Source organism: Lampetra fluviatilis, chromosome 46 (genome assembly GCF_964198595.1).
Source record: "Lampetra fluviatilis chromosome 46, kcLamFluv1.1, whole genome shotgun sequence".
Classification (NCBI taxonomy): domain Eukaryota; kingdom Metazoa; phylum Chordata; class Hyperoartia; order Petromyzontiformes; family Petromyzontidae; genus Lampetra; species Lampetra fluviatilis.
In genome coordinates, this window is record NC_136320.1 from 2,628,828 (window position 1) to 2,650,757 (window position 21,930).

The following is a 21,930-nucleotide window of genomic DNA, read 5'->3' on the forward strand; positions in this document are numbered from 1 at the left end:
ATGGGAACATCTGGCAGCATTGTTTGAAGCCTGGCCAGACTGCTGGTGAGGGGACGCCGAATATCGCAACCGCTCTAGAGAGCTTGCTTGCAAAGAACCAATGTTGTCAATAACAACAACAACAACAAACGTACGGTCTGTGTGGTCGATGGGTTGTTGTCCAACGATGTCGTTACGTGTAGAAATAACTACGGACAGTCGTGGGTTGGGGGGGGGCTGATTTGACGAGTCCTTGAGTCCTTGGAGATGTTATTCTTTGGTTCTTTCGGTTAAGTCACGTCCAAAGATAAAATAATAAATTAAATAATAGCATATTACGACGTTTCGATTGCAACACAAGCAATCATCATCAGGCATAAAAGAAATAGCAACACAAATCTAACTAGAAAACTATAGACAGACATACACGCAGAGAGACATCACAAGGACACAGAGAGAGAACACATCGGCACAAAGAGAGAGGTCGTTTCTGTGACGGTCCCTTAAATATAGAGAGGGGAGATGGTTGGTCTCGGGGCTAGTCGTGGGACTGGGGAGTGTAGCCCCCATCACAACCGGGTCCAGACAGTCGACTGGGCGTCAGCGGCGACTCCTCCCCCACTACCGGGTCGCGGGCCAGACCCGCTCGAGCTACATCGTCAGTCACGTCATCTTCACCTGGGGGAGGGAGTGCGGCGGCAGAGGAGGAGGTCGGACGGGACGGACTTTGTAGCGGGCAAAGGTGAAGAGCGGTGGCGCGGTGGTTAACGCGCGCCTGCACTCTGAGCCCGCACCGCCCGAGTGAGAATGACTCTGGGCCACCACGGCTGCGTTTGCGTGGCTCCGGGGAGGCATGCATTGCATGTAGAACATTCGGTGCATGTGAAGCTAGCGCGCATGTGACCTGCGTCCCGCACTCGGCCTCTGCGTCGCATCCCCTGCGCCTGTCTGACTTGACTCGGAATTGAGAAGGGGGCTTGTTGCTGTGAGCCCCTCCAAATACATTTGACGCCAACCTGGTTGCACGGCTAACAGCAATGGCGAATGGTATCCCAATCAGTCGTGACCTCTCCACCCCCGCTGCCCCCCTCCTCCCCCCCGCCTTCAAGGTGGCGAGATGTCAAATACCTCGCCTGGTACGCAGGAGGTGGTTGATTCGATCCTGACCCTGACGCCTGCTGCTGTATATTTGCGGATTGCATGTCTCTCTCCCCGTGGTCGCGTGGATTTTTCTCCGGGTCCTCTGCCTTTTTTTTTTTACCCCTCCACACTTAGAATGAACATGGGTTTTAGAGTATTTAGCTACTGCTATACATTTATACGTGCTCAGCCACTTGGTTGAGCTATCATTTGTGGCCAGGTCGCTTCTGAAAAGGAGCTATATAGGCGAGTGGGCCCTTAACTTGTAAAATAGAAAGTTAGTTTCAAACCCGCACCGCCCAGCGTTGAAGTATCCTTAAACAACCCCTAATTAGGATCGACACGACGCGAGGGGAGGCCTTCATCCAGCAGTGGATTGAGAAAGGTCTGCTGAATTATTACCGCACTTGCCCTTGTAATTTTAAAGCAAACGATGGTGGTGCGTCTTATAATCCGGTAGGAGCGTTTGTGTATGTGTGGTGACGTCACCGCCACTTCGTGGTGAACGGGCGGTTGTTGTTATTGTTGTTGTCCAGATCTGGACTTTATTGACCCTGGGCACAGGTTTTGGAGGGTAGTGCGTCTTGCTCTCCGGAGCATATTGTAATCGGGTAATATTTGGAGGTTGGCGAGAGTTGAGACCATGGGCTAAGACAGAGAAATTATTACATCCATGCAGTGGTTTCTCTTTTGCAATCGAGTGAGCGAGCGAGAGAGACCCGTCGTTTTGTTCCGAATTGGCAGCGGCCTGCTACCCGACTCACTGCGTTGAATGGTTTGTTTCAGCGCAGATTAAGAAAATGCATTGGCAGTGTTTCAAAAAGTCCGAAACAATGGTGCAGAAGAGTTTAATCGCCCTGCATCCCGAGAGCTGCACTTTATAAAGAAAGAAATAACCAAACAAACTGTTTAGGCACTGTCCCTTGACGGTAATAAACTATCAACGTAGTTTATGTAGCCCTGGTGTCAGTCCACTGCCGGATGAGGGCCTCTTCACACCGTGCCGGTCGTGGCGATTGCTTAACCATACTTCCCCGCCCTGGTCAGCGCGTGTTGGTGGAGGTTGGGTTAGCGTAATAATGATGCCCTGTGTATTCCTCGGAAAGCCTCGCCGAGTCTCGAGGGGTTTGCAGAGGGGTTCCTGAATTGAGATCTTTGGCCCAAGACCCATTTCATTGAGCGTTTGGCAAAGAAACCTTTTGCCTACAATGTTGTTGTACGTCTCTTGTGGTAATTCGTTCATTCCACCAAGTTAATGCTCATAACCCAAAGTGCCAAAGTATTCGTAAAACTGTTTATTTACTCGCACAATCACTGAGCGCTATGTAAATGATTGCGAAGTAAACGATTTTCCGTAACGTGTAACGTAAACACAGCAGATGGATTAGCCCCCAAACTCCCACATAAGGAAATAACAGGACAGCGGTTGCCATTGATGCGCGCGCACGTAACCCACTAAAAAAAGCCCCACCGGTTGTGATGAACACGGCCTTCAAACAGGACATCGTCTACACAACCTCATTATGGGTAAAAGCATATACAAGCATAAGTCACAAATATAAATACAATTATAAAGTTAGTCCATCACCCGGGGTGACTTTCCAGAGCATTATTAACCAGCAGCAGCATTTGTAAACAGACCCTGACTGCTGATGAGATGTAGAAAACCAAAATCAGTCCAGAGTTTCTTCACTTCAACAAATGCTGCTGTTGCTGCTGCTGCTGAATAATATTGCTCTAGAAAGCCAAGAGGCCAGCGGACTATAAATAATGTGTGTTTGGTTTAGACGCGGAGATGGTGGAGTTGCGCCAATTATGTCATCTGCGGTAGCGTCGGAGTCTGGGTAATGGGCCATTCTTCAGGATAGACTGATTTTAGCTGACAACGGGTTTCCAATTAAGTTGTTTTAGTCGAACGAGTGCCGTTCACGCGAACCATCAAACACTCCGCCGATGTCCAAGCCGTCCGTGCGACGCACCCGGTGGTGTCGATGTGATCCACGCGGCGTCTGCTGCCGCTGCCGCCAAGCTTCTTACGTCAACGAATCCCTGGGTAGGTTGAAGAAATAAGGTTTGGCGTTCAACTCGCAGCGCATTTCAACGCGGTTGATTTTTTTTTTCCCCCCCATTCCGCCGTACGAAAGAACAAGAGGAATGAAAATAACAAAACAAGAAAATTCAAGAAAATATACTGGAAGGATAACGACGTTGTCCTTAGGAACGACATGTTTACGCGCGGGCAGGTCACAAGAGCATTCGTCATTTATATTTGTTAAATAAATACGTTTAGGACGCGGTGTGCAATGAATACGTTTTAAGTCTAAATAAGCTCACTTTGATGGCTCCCATGCATATACAGGCAGTTACATTCGGGGCGCTGCTGTAAATACGGTGAAGTAAATCACAGCGCGCGATGCCAGCCATGGCCCGGAAAAGGGAAGCGCGTTGCCGTGGAAATGGGCACGAGTTGCTCATTGGGGGTAAACACACGGGGACATCCCCCGTCCGCTCCACGCGCCCGAAGCTTCTGCGGCGACGTAAATTGGGATTCCGAGAGGCAAAACGTCGGACGCCGTGCGCACAAGCGGCACGATGTGCCGGAGAGCCGTACGGCAGCTCAAACAGCGGATGCCCACGCGGTTAGCCGTGCTGCTTCTCCCGAACGAAGACCAACCAGGGATGGGATTTGCAATAACAGCGTTGTAAAATCGCAGCACAAATATCTCTCTACCCTCTTCATTAACACATCTATCTACCCTCTTCATTAACCAATCTATCTACCCTCTTGATTAACAAATATATCTCTACCCTGGTCATTCACAAATATCTCACTACTCTCGTCATTCACAAATATCTCGCTACCCTCGTCATTAACAAATATCTCGCTACCCTAGTCATCAACGCCGGCTTAAAGCAGAAGCACGCCGATGACCAAGTCGCCCGAAATGCGCCCCCCCCCCCCCTGCTTCATCGCATCTCGGGACGCCAAGCAGGCTCGGGCCTTGGCCGGCGCTCGGATGTGGGGCGACCACCATTCAACAACAACAACCTGGTTGCCGCTACAGGGGGCCGCGGGGCCACTGGGCGGTGGGGGGGTGGTGAGGTGTAGGGGCCCCTGACCCCGTTTTTGGCGCCACCCATTAGCGCGCCGGCCCGCAGAGGGATGATCGCGATGCGGTGCGACATTCCGGGGCGCCGTGGGCCCTCCCGCTGGCCCGCCAGGGTCGCCGGCCCGTCCGGTTTGCGACCGGACTGCCCGGTTTTCGACCTTGACGCGTACAGTGCACGGTGTGCATGCCGTAACTTCTGACTGGACGTCACGGAGTCTCCCCCCCCCCCCCCCGTTGTTGTTTTGGACAGGTTTGCACCACGCAGGGGTGCCCAAGCCATACCAGGCCACGGAGTGGAGCGTGTTCGATGGAAACGGTTTTGGCTTCTTAAATAAAAAGATGCTGATAAAAACGTTGGTCCGGAGGGCCTACTACAGGTCAACATGGAGCTAAACACACGTGCATTGCTTTTGTGCGCCTACATATTCTGCCATCTTATTTGTTTATTTCCGTTGCCCCCATGCCCATCTGCGATGGCACAACATACGTCAGAGCCCCCTTGTCAACGCTCGGATAGATATGGGCCTCCCAGCTTTACGTGGTGCCCATGGGGGTTATTTGACCGTACTTCAACCATGCTAGTCACGGTGGGTGGGTGGGTGGGTTGGGAGATGGAGGGGATACAAAACTTGTGGTATCCGATGCCGGGAATCGAACTCGGGTCGCCGGATCTGCACTGGGCCCACGGCGGCCACGTGCGGTTTGGAGAGCGGAGCTCCTGCGCCCGCGTGCGTGGGTTGGGTGGCCTCGTTAGCCTTGGAGCACAGCGCCGATCGGAGGCACGCGGAGCGAGATGGAGGCGCGAGATCAGAGCGATGAGATGGGGAGTGTGGGTGCGCAATGAGATGACCTGGCACGACTGGTGTCACCTGCTCCTTCCCTAACAGCCACCACCCACCCACCCAACCCCCCTCCTCATTTCCGATCCTCACATCTCAAAGAAAATCCTAGATCCTCCGCCAGCCGGTGACCGTGCGTGTGTGTGTGCGCGCGGGCGTCCGTGCGTGTGCACATGCCGTCATGACCGTGTGAAAAAAGGCACGGAGCCGCTAACAGGTGTCGGCGAGGATTCCATTTTGTGTGCAAAGCTATTTGGGGAAAGGTTTTTCTTCTTGTTACTTATTCACCGATTATATTATTGGGGTTTTTGTTTTTGTTACTTACGCAAATCATATTCCGTTTGTGCGCCCGGCATCGTGTCTTCTGAAATTCGCTGCAGCAGGCATCGGGGCGCAGCTTTTTAATGCCCTGCGAATACTGCCCGTTTAAAGTCCATTGATCGAGCATCTCCCATTCTCGGAGCTGGAAGTTAGACACATCGGGTGGCAAACCAAATTGAATGTGACGGTCATTCCACCGTCAATTAGTAACCGGGCTGAGACCATAAACCCGCTCCAATTGGAGGCTTCTGGGGGGGGGTAGCTGTGGTTAGGTGTATCCCACAAATCATGTCCTGTAGCGCACAAGAGATGACGATAAGGGGGAGGGGATTGGGGAGGGGATGACGAGGAGTTGGGGGGGGGTGCACGATCATCCGAAACCCACCTGGTGCGCTGTGTACATTCATCTTAATTAAAATGTGATCGCGTGCCGGTGTTGGGCACGTTAATTACACGTGCAGATCAACGTTGCTGCCTGATGTAACGGGGACCCCCACGTACAGCGGTGGTGCAGTCACGAACGCGCCGGGCGGAGCGGTGGCGCTGCGGTTAGCGCGTGCCGCGCTGTGAACACGGCCGACAGAGTTTGGTTCCAAGGGCCACGGCCGCCATCGGTGGCGAGTGACATCATTAGCGCGATTGGCTACGTACGGCGCGAAAGAAGTCCAATGTACAAAGCAGCACGTTGGGAACCGGTCGTGCGCCCCAGCATGGTGAAGTGCCGGTCAAATGGGCCCCGTCCGTCATGGGATTGACGCGAGGCCGCAAATTGGGCAACTTGTGCAACGGATTGCATTGTGGGTTCACGACACCTTGCCTGAATGCGGTATCGTGAGGGGACAGACTCGGCGAGACACGGATGTGGTGTTCCTCACTGTTCCCGACTGTCCTGGCCGAAATAAAAAAATACAATTTACCAGCTCGCACGAGACGGGTGCGCATTGTTAGCGGCCTGTTCGTGTTGAGCGCACAAATGGCTGAGTGACGCCATCCTCCCTCCGCACCCATCAAAAACAATGGTGGCGAGTGGACACCACTGTAGCGAGATGTTAACTACCTCGCCTGATATACAGGAGGTCGTGGATTTGCTCACGACCCTGACGCCTGCTGTATATTTGGGGTTTGCACGTTCTCTCTCTCTGCCCGTGGTCACGTGTTTTGTTATTCCACATTTGGAATCAACATCACGCGTTCATGGAGTATTTGGTTGATATAAAGTTCCACACGATGATAAGCTACTTCGTTGAGCTAGTTTAAGCATTGCTGAAGAAACATCTTGGCATCGTTCGTAAATATTTCAGTTTTTATCTCCCCTCTCCCAGTTGTGGTTGAGAGAGACGCTCTCCAGTCTTGCTTCTTTGCCCGAGATGGCTCTTTACAGTTTAGCGATATTGAAACTTTTTTTTTACACTTTTCTTTTTTGCACGAAGCGGCAACGATCAGGGGGCCCAAACTTTTGTTCCCTCAGACTTGGCTTACTTGTGGTATGTGCTCGCATCCTCTGTGAAAACCGATTTCTGTTTGAAGTGCGGGTTTGGGGGGAGGGGACGTAGTGGAGTAGGGATTAGAAAAAATAGCCGGTCGCCAGGGTGTCCCCCATGCAACACTGCAGAACTGCACTGTACAACAATCACAGGCAGGGTTTTGTGGTTTGCGAATGGACACGCAAGTTGAAGCGCAAAACCCACGACATTTATAATTCGACTACGACGATTCGCCAGTAATTTACAAAAAACATCATCAGATCGCTCTGGCCGTTGCCGAACCCAAAAACATCTTGCGAATAATATTGGTCGCCAAGGCTGACGTCTTGCGCTGTTGCCGTCGTTGACGTCGCTGACGAATCATGAACGAAGCTCGATCGTTTGAAAGACATCTTCCTCGGCCACCTCCATTGGCCATATCAATGGCCACGACCACCTGGCGCCGACTGTGCGCCCGATCTCGTCCGAGCTCGGAAGCTAAAGCCGTCTTGAGCCCGGCCAGTTCTTGGATGGGCGACCATGGCGCAGAGGCGTGGGCCTAAAGCGAAGCAGCAGAGGGGCGCTGCAGCGAACGCCATTGTTGTACCGTGCTTCCATTGTTCTATTGTGCCGTGCTGCAGGACATCTGTGGGAAAAGAGCTTGGTAAGCTCATCGGATTCGTCGAGTCAAAATCAAGATTCCGATTCTATGCCCCCCCCCCCCACTCTGCCCTTCGCCAGCCCGAACTGAACAACGTCGGGATGTCATCGTCAAATAACAACCACCCGTCGCTGAAGGGCGTATGAATCGGACCTCGTGCAGCGGTGCATTTGACGATGTTCCGTGCATGCCAATAGTGTTACTCGTAGGCTAACGGAACAAACGAAAATCCGTGCAAGTGAGACCGAGAAGAGAGAAATGGACACAAACGGCGTTGGGTGCAGCCCTGAACCACAGCTCTCCATCACGTTGGCTTAGGTTTGGTTGGGGGCACAATGTGCTGAGCTCTCGTATTGTTGCGAGGCTTTATAAGCATTGGGCCTTACAATACAAACACTGTCGTGAAAAAAATACTCCCTTGGGTGGCTGGGGGGGGGCAGTCATTGGAGATGGATCATGGACTTAATCCCCGTCAGGTGAAAGAGAGATGGAGAGAGAGAAAGAGAGACACCCCATCTCAATTGGCTTCTCCTCACCTTGTCCGCACGCAGCCTTTGTGTCAGTGCACTGTTTGATGAGAGCCTCCCCACGCAGTGGCTCTTCATTTGGTTCAAAACAAAGGTCGTCCTATTCTTTGGAACTTTCGGTAAAGTCACGTAGATAGAAAATAAAAGAATAATAAAAAATTATAAAAATTATTTAAAAAATGTATCCACGTGACTTTACCAAAAGAACCAAAGAATATTAATTATTGCACTCACGAAAGTTTAAATTCAAAATTTAAAGGTCGTCCTTCCACACCATCCCCATGTGTCCGGCAAATCTGAGCTCGATTCCCCGACCGTGACGAACATCGGCCAGAGGAATGAGCTGGGGGGGGATGGGAACGATTGATTCGAACCCACCGCACATTCTCTTCCTGCCGTCTCAAGGTTTGAAATCTTCGCTCGTACTTTGCAATTCGCCTCGTTTGTGATGCGTTGCTTGTGTTGCTTTAAACCTGTGAAAACTCAAACTCCACTACACGCGCCTTTCTCTTTGTGCCCTATTGGCCATTAGCCTGACGTTGGAATGTGGGCCATCTGTTGCGTGTTTAGACGGAGGTAATGATCAAAATAATAATGATAGTGCCATTTATCCAAGAAAGCCTTACTTAGACTCAAGACTGTTTTTTTCAGATTGGGTCTTGCTACGTTGCGATGTTTGACCAACTTATTTCGTGAGATTTTGGCCTCATGTGGGCAGAAAATCCAGGGAAACGCACACTCAGCACTTGCGTCTCCTGGCCACACCTCGCAGCCTTCCGTCTACAACACCTGGCAAGCCCTGGTGGCAGAGGTCGCAAATGGGTTTTGATACCTTACCCGTACCCATTCCCGGCCGCACCAGGGTCGCAAATGGGTACCCATACCCGTACCCAGCCGGGTACGGGTACCCGTTCCCTACCCGTACCCTACCCGAAATGAGTGACAAACGGTTACTCACCAGTGACTCACGGCCTACCCGTACCCGTACCCGGCCGCACCAGGGTCGCAAACGGCTACCCGTACCCGGCCGGGTACGGGTAGCCGGGTATCGGGTAGGGTACGGGTAACGGGTACCCGGTTGCGACCTCTGCCTGGTGGTGGTCACCCAATCAAATCCTGCGATAAATGAACAGATTAACTACTCCTCATTGCCCCATATCTGTATTTCCACGTAAAAAAATGGTGTTACTTTACACACCCCATCAGCAGCACGGCCTTCTGGCGAGTGAAAATGTTCGGCAGTATTTGGTTCAACGCGAGCAAATGGCTCGACCGCTATCGAGTACTGACCATTCAAGTACAAGCGCGGCTCAAACCCCGCTCGGCCTCCTGAGGTCTGACGAGATCGCGCACAAGCCTGGTGATTTGCTGCGAGGACAAGAGTTAAACCAGTGCGGACGAAGCCAACTTTTCGCACGTGTGAGCGAAAGCAAACTTTGGACGCTCGGGGGTTAATATTTCTCTCGCTTACTCCCATGTTTTTCCCTGCAGCGCGCGCGCCTTGTTCAAAAGGTGTCTTTACAGTCCGTATTCTATTTATGCACCGAGTAAACAATGGCGTGGGTTCAAAACCACGGAGGTGGCAGGGACGGTGAAACGTAACGCGTCGCATCGACATCGTACCCGGTGTGGCGTGTCACAGCGTGCGTGGGTCTGCAGGGCGATCCGCAGCCGAGTTAATGTCGTGAAAGCCGTGGCCCCGTGTTTTACACGGCGGTGAGTTAAGCTATTTAATAGGCTCTCCGGAGATTGGTGTTTTGGGAGATCGTGTAGAGGCTTTGAAAAGAAGACGTTGTTTCCTGTAATATATCTGCTAATTTGATGGGGTATCTATAGATGGATCGCCCTGTGCGCGAGCAAGCGCTGTCGAGAGTTGGGGGTGTGGGCACGGGACTCATTTCAGCCGGCTCTGCCTGCGTCGGCCGCCTTGAACATCTCTCCAGCACAACACATCCATGTGTACCTCTCGCCGTGACTCTTGTTGCTGCTGCTGCTGCTCGCGTGCCTACTCCAATCGACCAGTGACCCCAAATAAGATGCAGCGGGTAGTTGCGAGTCCTTCCTGTCAGGTGGAGGCGTCCTTGAGATTGGTCTCATTCTCGTTCATGGTGATACAGTCGTGAACATTCACGTGTGATGTCCGATGGAGCAAACGCATGAAAACCCATTGTGTCAGAGAAGTTTCTGGCCAGACCCCGGGTCTGCACGCACCATGTCACCACCACCGCGATTACCGTCGGCCCGACGGCGGTTTACCGCCGCGGTGGCTTTTGCACGACGCTCGCTCGCCAACTTAGCCATGCAAGCGCCAGCGGCCTGGCGCTTACATCGGTAGGGCTGGCAAACGGAGCGTTTTCATGGCAATACGCAGAACATTTTAATGAACGTTGCTAAAACGGACAGCGCGTTGAGAGGGGGCCCCGCGAGTTTGCAGGCATCGAGCTTCTGTTTACCCCACGTGGTGGAAGATGTTTCTCTCATCAGGCGTGGCCATTAGCATGTGAAAGGAGAGCTCTGGACAGAGAAGGGAATACATATGCCTGCGCTAGCAGCGCGCGTTGACAAAACATTGCCGTTGCTCGCGAGTGGCGGCAAGATGTTTGTCGGCGCGCTGTCGGTTTCCTCTGTGCGTCGTCGAGAGTTTGAAACGTCGCGTTTTATTAATTTGCGTGTGTTTTGACGAAAATTTTACCCCCCTCGCTGCCCCCACTTCATCCCCTCCCATTAACGCAACACTGGGGGGGCACGATCAGCTAAGCCATGCTGAGTCTCAAAAAGAGATCCAGCCGCTAATCTCCTGACCCCCCCCCCAACCTCCCTAGGGAATGGTCTGCCCCGCCGTGCAATTCAATGAGGCTATTCTCTGACAGGTATCGGTCACGCCGATCGTACTGCTTCATGGGGGGAGGGCAGGAGGGATGGTGGGGGGGGGCATTCCAGGCAGCTCAACAAGAGGAGGCGAACTGCCGCGTGTGCGAAAGGTGTGAGGATCCGGACCGACCTCCGCGGTCATCGCTATCGGCCAGTTTGATGGAATATTAACGGCGCTGTCACCGTACCCCCCTCCCCCCCCTGTCCGGTCCCCCCCCCCCCCAGCGTCCTTCATTGACCTGGGATCTGCCTTGATTAGGGCCCCTCCAGTGGTGTTTTTTTGTTTTTTCCAGCCCACCCCCACCCTCCCCGCGGCCGCAGTTGCCATGGCAGCTAATCTACGCGCTATTGAACTATTGAGATGGAGAGGCACTTTGGGCCCACAGCAAAGGCACGTTTAGGCATCGGGAGTAATTAAAAAATAGAGCGAGTTGTGTGTTTATTTGGATTTGTGCGAGCGTCGCCCAGTGGCTGTCATCAGACAGATGGGGGGGCCTGCGTGTGCGCGTCGGGGCTGTGGTGGAAGCTCCCCGGGTACAAACGGCACATTTGTGTCGTAGGCGTGCGATTCTCCAGTCCAGTTCTGCTCTGGAATCGTGAATTAATTGGGTCACAGTATAAGCTATTGAAACTATTTTTCTTTAATCAGGCAAAGGTCCACTAGGCGCTGTGTAGCTCTTTCTTTGAGAAGCGACCTGGCCACAAATTAGATCTCAATGAAGTGGCTAATCACGTGGAAATTTATAGCAGCTAAATACTCCAACGCATGTTTCTAACTGTGGAGAGAAAAACCGGAGGACCTAGAGAAATATCCACGTGACCACGGGGAGAACAAACTCCAAATATACAACAGGCGTCAGAGTTGGGATCGAACCCACGACTTCCTGTATACCAGGCGAGGAAGTTAACATCCCGCCACCGTGGCACCCACAATATACCGTCATCATATATTTTCATCAGTCATGTCCAAGCCACTGCTAGATGCAATGCCTCCCCAAGTAATTTGTTAACTTCTCGCACGGTGCTACGGTACAAAAAATCCACCCCTACCACCTGCTCACGAGCTGATTTCATCACTCCATCTCTCCCGCCGGACATCCTCTGGAACGCTCGTTGACCCCGCTCGGTCATTAACCTTGACCGTCGGCCGTCGTCGTCCCTCGAGGCAACGTGCCCTGCCCCCCCAGCCCCCTTCTCTTGACCGTTATGAATTCTCTTCAACCTCCGTAATGTGCTCTCTGATCTACGGCTTTATTCGGTGATCCAACGGCTGACCTCCGATAACGACTGCACGACAGCGTTGCGCGGCAAACGTTTGTTTAGAGCGTTGCTGTCCGGTTGTATTCCGGTTGAGTTGCTATCGGTGCTGCGCTATCAGCGGGCCGAGGCGTCCGATGGGAGCCTTACGCCCACGAGGGGTGGCATCTCCCCCCAGAGAGAGAACTTTGCCCTCCACTCAGGAGGAGGTTGAGGCGCTCTCTAACATTCTCACTTTTCTTCCTCTTCACCGTCATGGTTTATCGTCTTTTTCCCCACATTCCAGTTGTGTTGTTTTCCGTGTCGCGTTACGAGATGGGAATTGTCCGTTCGCAACTACCGCAGGTAGAGGTGTATCACCCAAAGTTACAAAACGGCCCCCTAAAGGAGATATCAGAGAACTACTTCTGAGATCCATCCTCAAGTCACCTCGTTTAGCCACACTAGGAGGTGCTATACTTTTCCCCATGTGACCTATGAGTGAATGATAATTGCATGACAGTGAAATGTCGACGCGCCGCCGGTTTCCTCTGTGCGGTTAGTAGCCCCGGCAGTTGGTCGGCCCTCGCAGTCGGTCGGGGTGGTGGGTTGGTGCTGGCGGTTGGTTGGGGCTTTTTATCAGCCCTGGCGGTCGGTCGGTGTGGTTGGTCGTCCCTGGTGATTGTTTGGGGTGGTTTGTCGGCCCTGGCGGTTTGTCGGTGTGGTTGGTTGGCGCTGGCGATTGTTTGGGGCGGTTTCTCGGCCCTGGCGGTCGGTTGATGTGGTTGGTTGACCCTGGCAGTCGGTCGGGGTGGTTGGTTGGCTCTGGCGGTCGGTCGGGCGGTAGGATGCCTGTGAAAGGTAATGCTTAATAAAGGGGACCCGGTGATGGACATTGTATTGGGTTGCGGGGCCACACGTCATTGGTTGTTTTGTGACGGCGCTGTTTAATTAAGGGCTCCATGATTGGAGTCATTGTCCTCTCGGGAATTTGATTGACCGCTCCGAGCTCCCGCTAAAGTCCATTTCCCTCGATTTAAATCCCTAAACGTCATCGGCCTTCGAGGTGCCCTCCAATTAATATCCGCGACTTAACATAAGATTTCAACATCGTGGTTCTGCATGCCCCCCAGAATTTGAACAACTTTATTAAACCAGAAAATCCTCACTGAGTCTCGGACTGTTTCACCAGGGTCCTGCAGTTGGACTTTTGGCGACCTTACGTCTTTAGGGGTGTGTGGTGCAAAAGAACTCCCGCAAAGAACGGCTCTCCGATACGCTTTCTGGGTCGTGACGCGACACGTGGTTAGGCGCGACGTCCGACGTTTCGCTCCACGTAGCTGTGGAAGGAGGACCGAGGGAGGGGGGGCGGTGCTCCTTCGGCAACCAGATACCGAGCACGCCGCAGAGCCACCCGGCACAACCGCGGGGAAAATCCGCACGGCAGCCGGGCAACTGAACGTGCAATGCTTCCGTTCGTTCGTTGGATCTCTGACCCCGTGGAATGCGGCCAGAGAGCAGTTCTCCTCGGTAAAGAGGATGGCCGTGCGGGGAACGTTGCAAAATTATTTTGATGAAGAGTGAGAGAGAGAGAGAAGAGAGGTGGAGGATGAGGAAAATGTGGGAAGAAGGCAAGAGTGACTTTGCACGCACAGGTTTGTGAAGCCGGGTATAATTGTTTGCAGCCGCGGGCTGCTGCTGCTGCCTGGACGTGGGGTGGATTTGCCAGGCGCCCGGGCCTCCCAGCAGCACGGCTTTGGGAGGCAAGGGATTTGGGGGGGGGGGGGGTACGGCGGTGGGGGGAAAGATGGTGGTGAGCAGGAGGGATTGGGTTGGGGATAAATAAGAATGGGTGCTTTGTTGTTGCCTGCCGTCAGCAGCACCGGCAGCGTATCGGTTCTATCTGTCAGACTGCCTGCGAGTTTTAGTCCTGGCGTTGACACAAGTCTAGAACAAGCCGGGAACAGTGCTGGCATTTTTCGCGATTAATTTCTGCCCCCCCCCCCCTGCCATATTGTGTTATTATCGTGGTTGGGTGAGTTGGAGCAGTGAGCAGGTTGGTGAGTGGGTGGTGGGTGGATTGTTATGACCTGCAGTGTGGTGAGCAGTGAGTAGGTTGGTGGGTGGGTGGGTTGTTTTGACCTGCATTGTGGTGAGTAGTGGGTGAGTGAGCTTCGTGAGTGGACGGCACAGGCGGCCTGAACACGGAACGCAAATCGAGACGGGGCTTCCAGCTTTTGTTGAGGTGTCTCTCTTCTCTCCATGTCTCTCTTCTCTCCGTGTCTCTCTTGTCTTCGGCAGAAGGTGTACAGCTCGTTCGCTTACACGGAGCGGATGTCCAACGGAGAGACCGAGGTGCAGCAGGTAACACCGGCCCCACCGCCACCACGGCCGTGCTCTCTGCGTAGCGATCGCACACCGCCCCCGTCGGCCCCTTGCGCGCAATAATTACGCCCGTCCGCCACAGCTGATTAATGTAACTGAGAGCTCAGTTTTCCCTACAACCCCCCCCCCCCCACATATACCCCCCCCACCCACGACTTTCTCCAGAAAGCACATTCTGATCCAAAGTACGCACTTCCTCCCGTCCCGAGCGCCGTTTGCCGCGCGCCCCGTTCCAGTTGACGAGGCCGGTGTCTGCCCAGCACCGTTTTTGGTGACGCGGCCCCGTTCCAGTTTTCGTTCAGCATGATGTGACTGTTGTTCGCGACGCCGCTTTCCCACGCCGCTGGGGCTGCATTTCGAATTTGCGTTGCTTATTGCCTTTGTGGCTTCAAGTCCTCGTTCAACGCGGTAGATGAGTCTCTGAAAAGATGCCCGCGTTGAGCGAAGAATTACTGGAGCTGCACGGACGGATGGAAAAGCAAGCAGTTTTGTCGCATCATCCGTTACGAAAATCAATATTTCCTTAGCAGCGTCGTATCGGGCGACCCTAACGAGCGCCCCCGGGCTGCAACGCGCCGGCGAGTGTGCTCGTCCTCCTCACCGCTGGGTAGAGGGGAGATGGGGGGGAGGTGTCCCGGGTAAGAGCCACCATCGGCAGCGCAAGAATGCCAACTTGTGGCGGCCATCTGTTGGGCGCTGATGGCCAGTGGCGGTGGATCCCCGGACCCGCCTCCCCTATCCCTGCCGCACCCGCCCACCCGCCCGCGAGTACGGACACGCGGACGGTGCTCTCTATCCCCTTTGCCCCGACGAGAGCGTTTGCGCCGCTCTCCGCCAACTTCCCCAAGGGAAGCTTTACGACGGCCGAGATTGGCCCTTGCCGTGATGGGTTTCTTTTATTATTTGAACTCGTGACACCCCCTGTGACGTTCCCCCTCTCCTTCTCAATGCAAGCACAAACGGGACCCCCCCCCACTCACCCCCTCTGCTGCCTCCCACGACGCTCACGATTAGTTTGCGGTTTGCGTTGCGCGTTATTCAATTTTGCTTTGCACTAGGAGACCCGGATCTTACGGAGAAGGGACAATGGCTATAAAGATTCGGCAATTCATCACCAGCATTGGTTCAAGCGGGCAGGACTCTGGATGAGAGACGCTGAATGTCCAGAGAGGCTCCAGAGTTTGCCTGTATTGAAACCATTGCTTCTGAAATGATGCGCTGTCCCCAAAGTCACGGTGTGGGTGGTGGGAGGTGTGAAAAAAAAATTCAAATGTTAATGCGGAGGGACAGATGTGTGAAGGAGGCACCACAGATCTCCCGTGTAAAATATCCGGCCTACTCACTAAACGGGGACCGTCCGTGTAACAAATAAAAAATAAACTCAAACTCCTGCTACTTACTTTTGCCACAGCAAGCCCGTCTCTTCTCCACGCCCTGTGACTACTAAAATCTGCTTCTCTCCTGGCTCGCCTCCGTAGCTCGCCAAACGTCTGCGTGAAAAGTTCTCACGCTACATGGACGTGGTGAGCCGCAACAAGCAGGTGGTGGAGGCGGCCTACACTGCTCACCTGAGCTCACCGCTCACCACGTCGCAAGACTGCTGCAACCTCCCGGCCTCCATGCTCACGTGAGGGCACGCACGCTCACAAGCACGCTCACTCGCTCGCTCACTTGCTCACTGTGCACCGTGTTCATCTTCATGGGCCATTATCAATCCACTGCTGGATGCAGGCCTCCCCAAGCCACCGCTGCCACCTCTCGCAATCCCACAATGCAGCAGGCCGTCCAGCGCGTGGACCACAACGCCGCATCCGTAGAGCGAACCGATTCTCGAATCGCGTCCTGGCCTCCCAAATCGAACAACCTTTAAGGGGAGGAAAATCATCCCCGGGGTTTAATCACTACCGAGGCCCGCACAGCCGGTAACTTTCAGCAAAAATTCCTTCGTCTGCTCCAGCTACCCCGACCGCCCCCCTCAACCAGCGCCAGCCCCGCCTTCCAAGGATTTTTGCCATCTTCGCCCGAGGGGTCGTCTCGCTGTGCGAGAGCAGCAAGAGCCGCCTCTGTGTCTGCGACATCTCGGTATGGAGCGAGAGATCGTTCCATTATAATTGTTCACCACTTCCTCTAACAGTGCAATAGCCGCGGGACGAAAGCGGCTTACTCTCCGCTCACCCTCCACTCACCCTCCACTCACCCACCGCTTACACTCCGCTCACACTCCGCTTACACTCCACTTACACTCCACTCACCCGCTGTTCACCCGCTGCTCACCCTCCACTCACCCGCCGCTCACCCTCTGCTTACACTTCGCTTACACTCCACTCACCCACCGCTCACCCGCCGCTCACCCGCCGCTCATCCGCCGCTCACCCTCTGCTTACACTCCGCTTACACTCCGCTCACCCTCCGCTCACACTCCGCTCACCCTCCACTCACCCTCCACTCACCCACCGCTCACCCGCCGCTCACCCGCCGCTCATCCGCCGCTCACCCTCTGCTTACACTCCGCTTACACTCCGCTTACACTCCGCTCACCCTCTGCTTACACTCCACTCACCCTCCACTCACCCACCGCTCACCCGCCGCTCACCCGCCGCTCATCCGCCGCTCACCCTCTGCTTACACTCCGCTCACTCGCCGCTCACTCTCCACTCACCCTCCACTCACCCTCCACTCACTCGCCGCTCACCCGCCGCTCACCCTCCACTCGCACCCAGCAAGCTTCGGGAAGAGCAAACTGCGTGGGAGTTAGAAGCGCGTAAGTTTTGATGGTTATGCGGTTGTATGGCTCTCCGGCGGTTTTTTTCGGGGAGTACCTAATGTTGTGCGGATGTCCGCGCGGCGTCCGACGTTCCGCCCCCGCTTGCCGGCCCGCTGGGTGCCAGAAACGGGGAAGCAGCTCCCCGGTGTTCGGAGCGACCCGATGAGACCACCGTGGTGGCGGTTGGCGCCGGCTCGGACAGTTGCGGTGGTGGCGGCGGTGGAGGTGCAAATTTGTCTCTCCCCGATTTGTGTTTCGCCCCTGGTCCCACCGAGCCTCCCAATCGCCCTTCTGCACTCGCCGGTTCGCCTCGAGGGCCACGCTCGCTCGCTGCCACGGAGCAGAGCCCCATCGTGTCCGCCCCCCTTCCCCACCTCCCAGTACGACTGGGTCGAGATCGGCGCGCGGCACCGCAGAGCTGGACGGCGGAGCAACCGCGAAGGCTTGCGGGCCGGCACGCAGTGGCACGTGGTGGGAGGATAAAGCCGCCACCACCACCACCACCCCCTCCGTCGCTGATGTTTGGTGGTGACATCACCTCCTGTGTGGGCTCGGGAATTTGGCCACAGAGCAAACAACCGGAGTACCGGGTGGTGGAGGGGGAAGTGTGGGTGGGCAGGGTGCGGGGGGGGGCCTCACTCGACAGGCTCTTCGGGTTTTTGTTCCGCCTACTCGAGCGTTCATCATTTATCTTCCAAACAAACAATCCTCCTCCGCACCGGCGAGCGAGCAGTGGATGTGGAAGAAGTAGTAAAACAAGTGAAGGGTAGCGCCGGCCGAGAGAAGCCTCGGGAGTCGTCGCTGGTTTTTACGATGAAGGCCCAAAGTAGGGACGCATGCGGCGTTGCAGCCTTGTCAATCCACTGCTGGACGAAGGCATCTTCCCACGCCTCGAAGGACTGACACGTCGCTTGCCAGGGGGTGCACGCGACGCATCGGCCCGTCGGTCATTCCGACTCTCAAGCCGAACCGCGCACGCGTGGACTCGCTCGACGCGTTCGCGTTTCGGAGTCGCCGTTGTGTAAATTGGCTCCCTTGAACCGTGCCGCCGCTGGAGGGTGCGCTGCCGCTCGCCACGGGGCGAAACAGGAACCGATTCGTGAGTGGAATCAATTTGCAGCCCTGCAAGTGCTTGCTGCCGGGGAGGGTCTCCACGAGAGAAAGAGAGAGAGTGAGGGTGTGCTTGGTCTACTCTTCCTCGCTCGCCCAGACGTCTTGCAAAGTGTGGCTTCCCGCCCCCCCCCCGCCTCTTCCAGGACGTCCGGCCAGCGTCGAAGATTGAGCCAAATACCCTCTTAGAGGTCCCTGTCTTTATTGGGGAGGCCCCTTCCTCCAATAGTGGCACAAGCCAGCAGTTGCGAGGCTGCAGCTTTACCTTTAACCTCGGGGAGAGGTGATATTACCACGGTAGGGGGGGGGGGTTAAGAAACTCGCCTCAACGTTTCAACGTCCGCGCCGGGTTCGCGAGCCCAGCGTGCTGACCCCCACTACCCCAGCGTCCCCACGGAGCGTGCAGAAGCATCGCTGCTCCCCGGTGAGTCTCGCCGGCAAGACTCCGGGCAAATTACATTTCGTGAGGTTTCTCTTACGCTCCTTGACAGTTTGGGAAGCACAGGATCGGTGGGGGGGGGGGGGGTGCCGAGATGGGTGGGGGGGGAACGAAGAGCGAATTTTTTTTTTTTATGTTTTCACGACGTTTATTAAGTTTGAGGTTTTGCCAGACGAGGTTACGGTTTTGCCAGACGAGGTTACTTTTTTTTTTCCGTGGAGTTCAGCAATGTGTATTCTTGCTTAATGGTGAAAAAGCACAGACTGTTATTTTTTGGTATTTATTTAACGATGCTCCCTGCGTTTACCGCCGGGGGCTTTCGCGGTCGCGCCGCTGTACGGCTCTCCCGGCGCGTTTCTTGTTTTCGGTTTCGCGCCGCGTGCCGTTTGGCACGATGTTCGACGTTTCGCTCCACGCGCCGCGAGCTTCGTCAGAGCGCTGAACTAGAGCGGCTCTCGTTATCCCTCGGCATTTACGCTGCGGCTAGCCACTGCCGGCTCCAGACGCCGATTGCACTCGAGGGAGAAAGGTGAGCCCCTCTCGGTCCGGTTCCTGGAGCGAAACGTCGGACATCATGACGATGTCCGAACAGCACGCTGCAGCTCGTTGCCACTGACAAGCGACGGGGGGGTGGTGTGGGTCAATGTCCATCCCTGATTTGGGCTGCTCCTGGCCCCACTGTGGCTCCATCTCTCACCCCACCACCCCTTCTCCCTCACCGATTCCACTTGGCCACTCGCACTGCCACCGGCTGCGCGGGCTCGTGTCCTTCCCTCTTACCCCGCAAAAATAACAAAAATTAAACGCGCTTTAAAAGTATATACTTAATCATAAACCCGAGGTCTGGAAATGACGGTGAGACGAACCAGGTCCCGGAGAGAGCCCGCGGGGATGGCGAGATATTAGGGGTTCCGTTTCGGTGCCCAGCAGAGTCCCGTTTGTTCGTCTGCGAAAGCCTCTCCCCCCTCCCCGAGTCTCCGTCCCACTCGTGGGAGAGTTTGGCTCCACGTGCGACGAATCGGGAGAACCCACAGAAAAACCCCACAGCGTTGCGTGGGGATAACAACTCCCGAAGATCGTGCGTTTGTCCCACCTTCGTTAAAGTTTAGTTTTTTCACGGCTCACTTTTTTTGTCTCGCCTTTATGAGGAAACCACAGCTTTCACTGGCGCAGTGCCAAGATCCCCAGGTCACCTGGGGTCACGTGAGCGGTTCTGCAGCGGACCCTGCATAACCAGTCGCCGTGGCAACCCGCAGTCGGTGGTGGGAGCGAGGGTGCCGTGGGTTGAGTGTCCAGAAGCGTTGTTGTTGTTGTGTTTCGTGAGGACGAAATACACGAGAGTTTCCATTCGGCGTCCCGCGCCACCCCGACTCCTCCACGGAAGGCCGTGAGAGATCGCGTCTGACCCCATCCCCTTGTCGAGCGCTGATCCTTGGAGGAGCGAAAAGCAAACTTTTGAATGGGGTCGGGGGGAGGGGCACTTTTGAATCGACCGCACTTGCGTCAAAGTGCGCTTCTACCAGTTGAGCAAAAAAAAAATAGTCCCTTTCAGAAACCCCTGGCAAACACGTGTGACCCCTGGTTCATATCCTGCTGCCTGTGGGGGTCCGAGCATGCCGCCGGAGTCTGTGTACAGCAGGAGGCGGGGGGTGGAGTGGGGGAGATGGGGAGGTTTCTTGGCTCTCTGCCTGCTCGCATTTTCCGTCAGGTGCTCGAGTTACGCGGCCATCTTCCTTGTCCAGCACGCTGCTCCACTTGAGCGGCTTACGAAAGCTCTCCGCGCTGTTGTTTTGGGGTGTGGGGTGGGAGAAATATAAACGATTCTCTCCCCCTGTATCTCTCTCGCTCTCCTTCGCTGCCGGGGGCCCCGTCTCTGCGGCCGTTGCTTGGCGGAGTAGCGTTTGCTGGCGGACGTTCTTGATGTTATCCTGAGCTCTATGATGGAAATAAATGCTAAAGGTAAAGGTGCAACCCCATGCAATTCCCTGCACGCGCCACGCTTGGCCGGCCGGACGCAGACGGGCTAGGGAAAACGCAGTCGCTCGCATGAACGGTAGGCGGCAGAGCAATGTGGGGAAAAATTGTTGTGCTGTACTCCTACACTCCCCCCCCCCACCTTCACTCAACTGCAATAACTGATGTGGTGAGGTGCAGTAATGAAACTCGCAGCATGGGATGCGAACCAGCCAGCACGTGTGTGTGTGTACACCTGTATGTGTGTGTGTACAAGTGTATGTGTACACGTGTATGTGTGTGCATGTGTCCCAGTGGGTAGCGGTTAGCGCGCTGCGCTACGAACCTGGCGACCCGAGTTCGATTCCTGCTCACAGCCAACACCAGTGACGATTATCTGAACCGGTCCTGGGCCTCCCCTAGGTCGACTCGGCCTCAAATGAGTACCTGGTGCGGTGCGTAAACATTGGCACTGGGGGAGACAAAGGCGGTTGGGCGTGGTGCTGGCCACCCACTCCCTCGTGTACCGTTCCGGCCTTCATAGGTGCTCGCTTAACCGCACTTTGACCCCAGAGCAGCCTGTGATTGGCTACGCGGGGGATCTTTACCTGTTGTGCGTGTCCCACGTGTGCGTCCAGGTACGACGGTAACTTCAACAGCAACGTGTCCAAGACGATGAGCTGCGACCGCCTCTCCAGCACCGTGAACAGCCGCGTGTTCAACCCCGGCCGGGACTTCAACCCAGGTACCACGCGGGGTCACGTGCGTGCGCCGCCTCCGCAGGGCTTTTTGCCGATCCAACTTTTGCGGCACCCTGTGTTTGGTGGTGCCGTTTGCCTCTCTCGAGGCCACCGTGCACGTCTCTAAAACAACAGGCCGCTCGCTTGAAGTGGCCACATGGCCCGGTGGTCAGTGCTGAGCCAGCTTCGATGAGCCACACGGTAAACTGCTACAGACTACGCTCCTTCAACGGAGGAGGGGGAGGAGGAGGAACAACACGAACTCTCTCCTGAAGCCACCTCGTCGTGGCCAGCAGACCTCAACATTGGCATTGAGCTCCTGGACCGATTGCTGAAATACGCAAGAACGGAACAGCTGAGATCTCGGGGGTTCGAATCCTTCGGATTGTGGT

General features: G+C 55.1%; 1 protein-coding gene across 1 annotated transcript in view; it reads left to right on the plus strand.

Annotated features, from left to right (window-relative positions):
- CACHD1 (cache domain containing 1) overlaps positions 1-21,930 on the plus strand; it is a 50,961-nt gene that overhangs the window by 3,797 nt on the left and 25,234 nt on the right. The window contains 3 exon segments of the mRNA XM_078876917.1: positions 14,449-14,511; positions 16,011-16,159; positions 21,437-21,543. Of these exon segments, the coding sequence (XP_078733043.1) occupies positions 14,449-14,511; positions 16,011-16,159; positions 21,437-21,543 (319 nt within the window).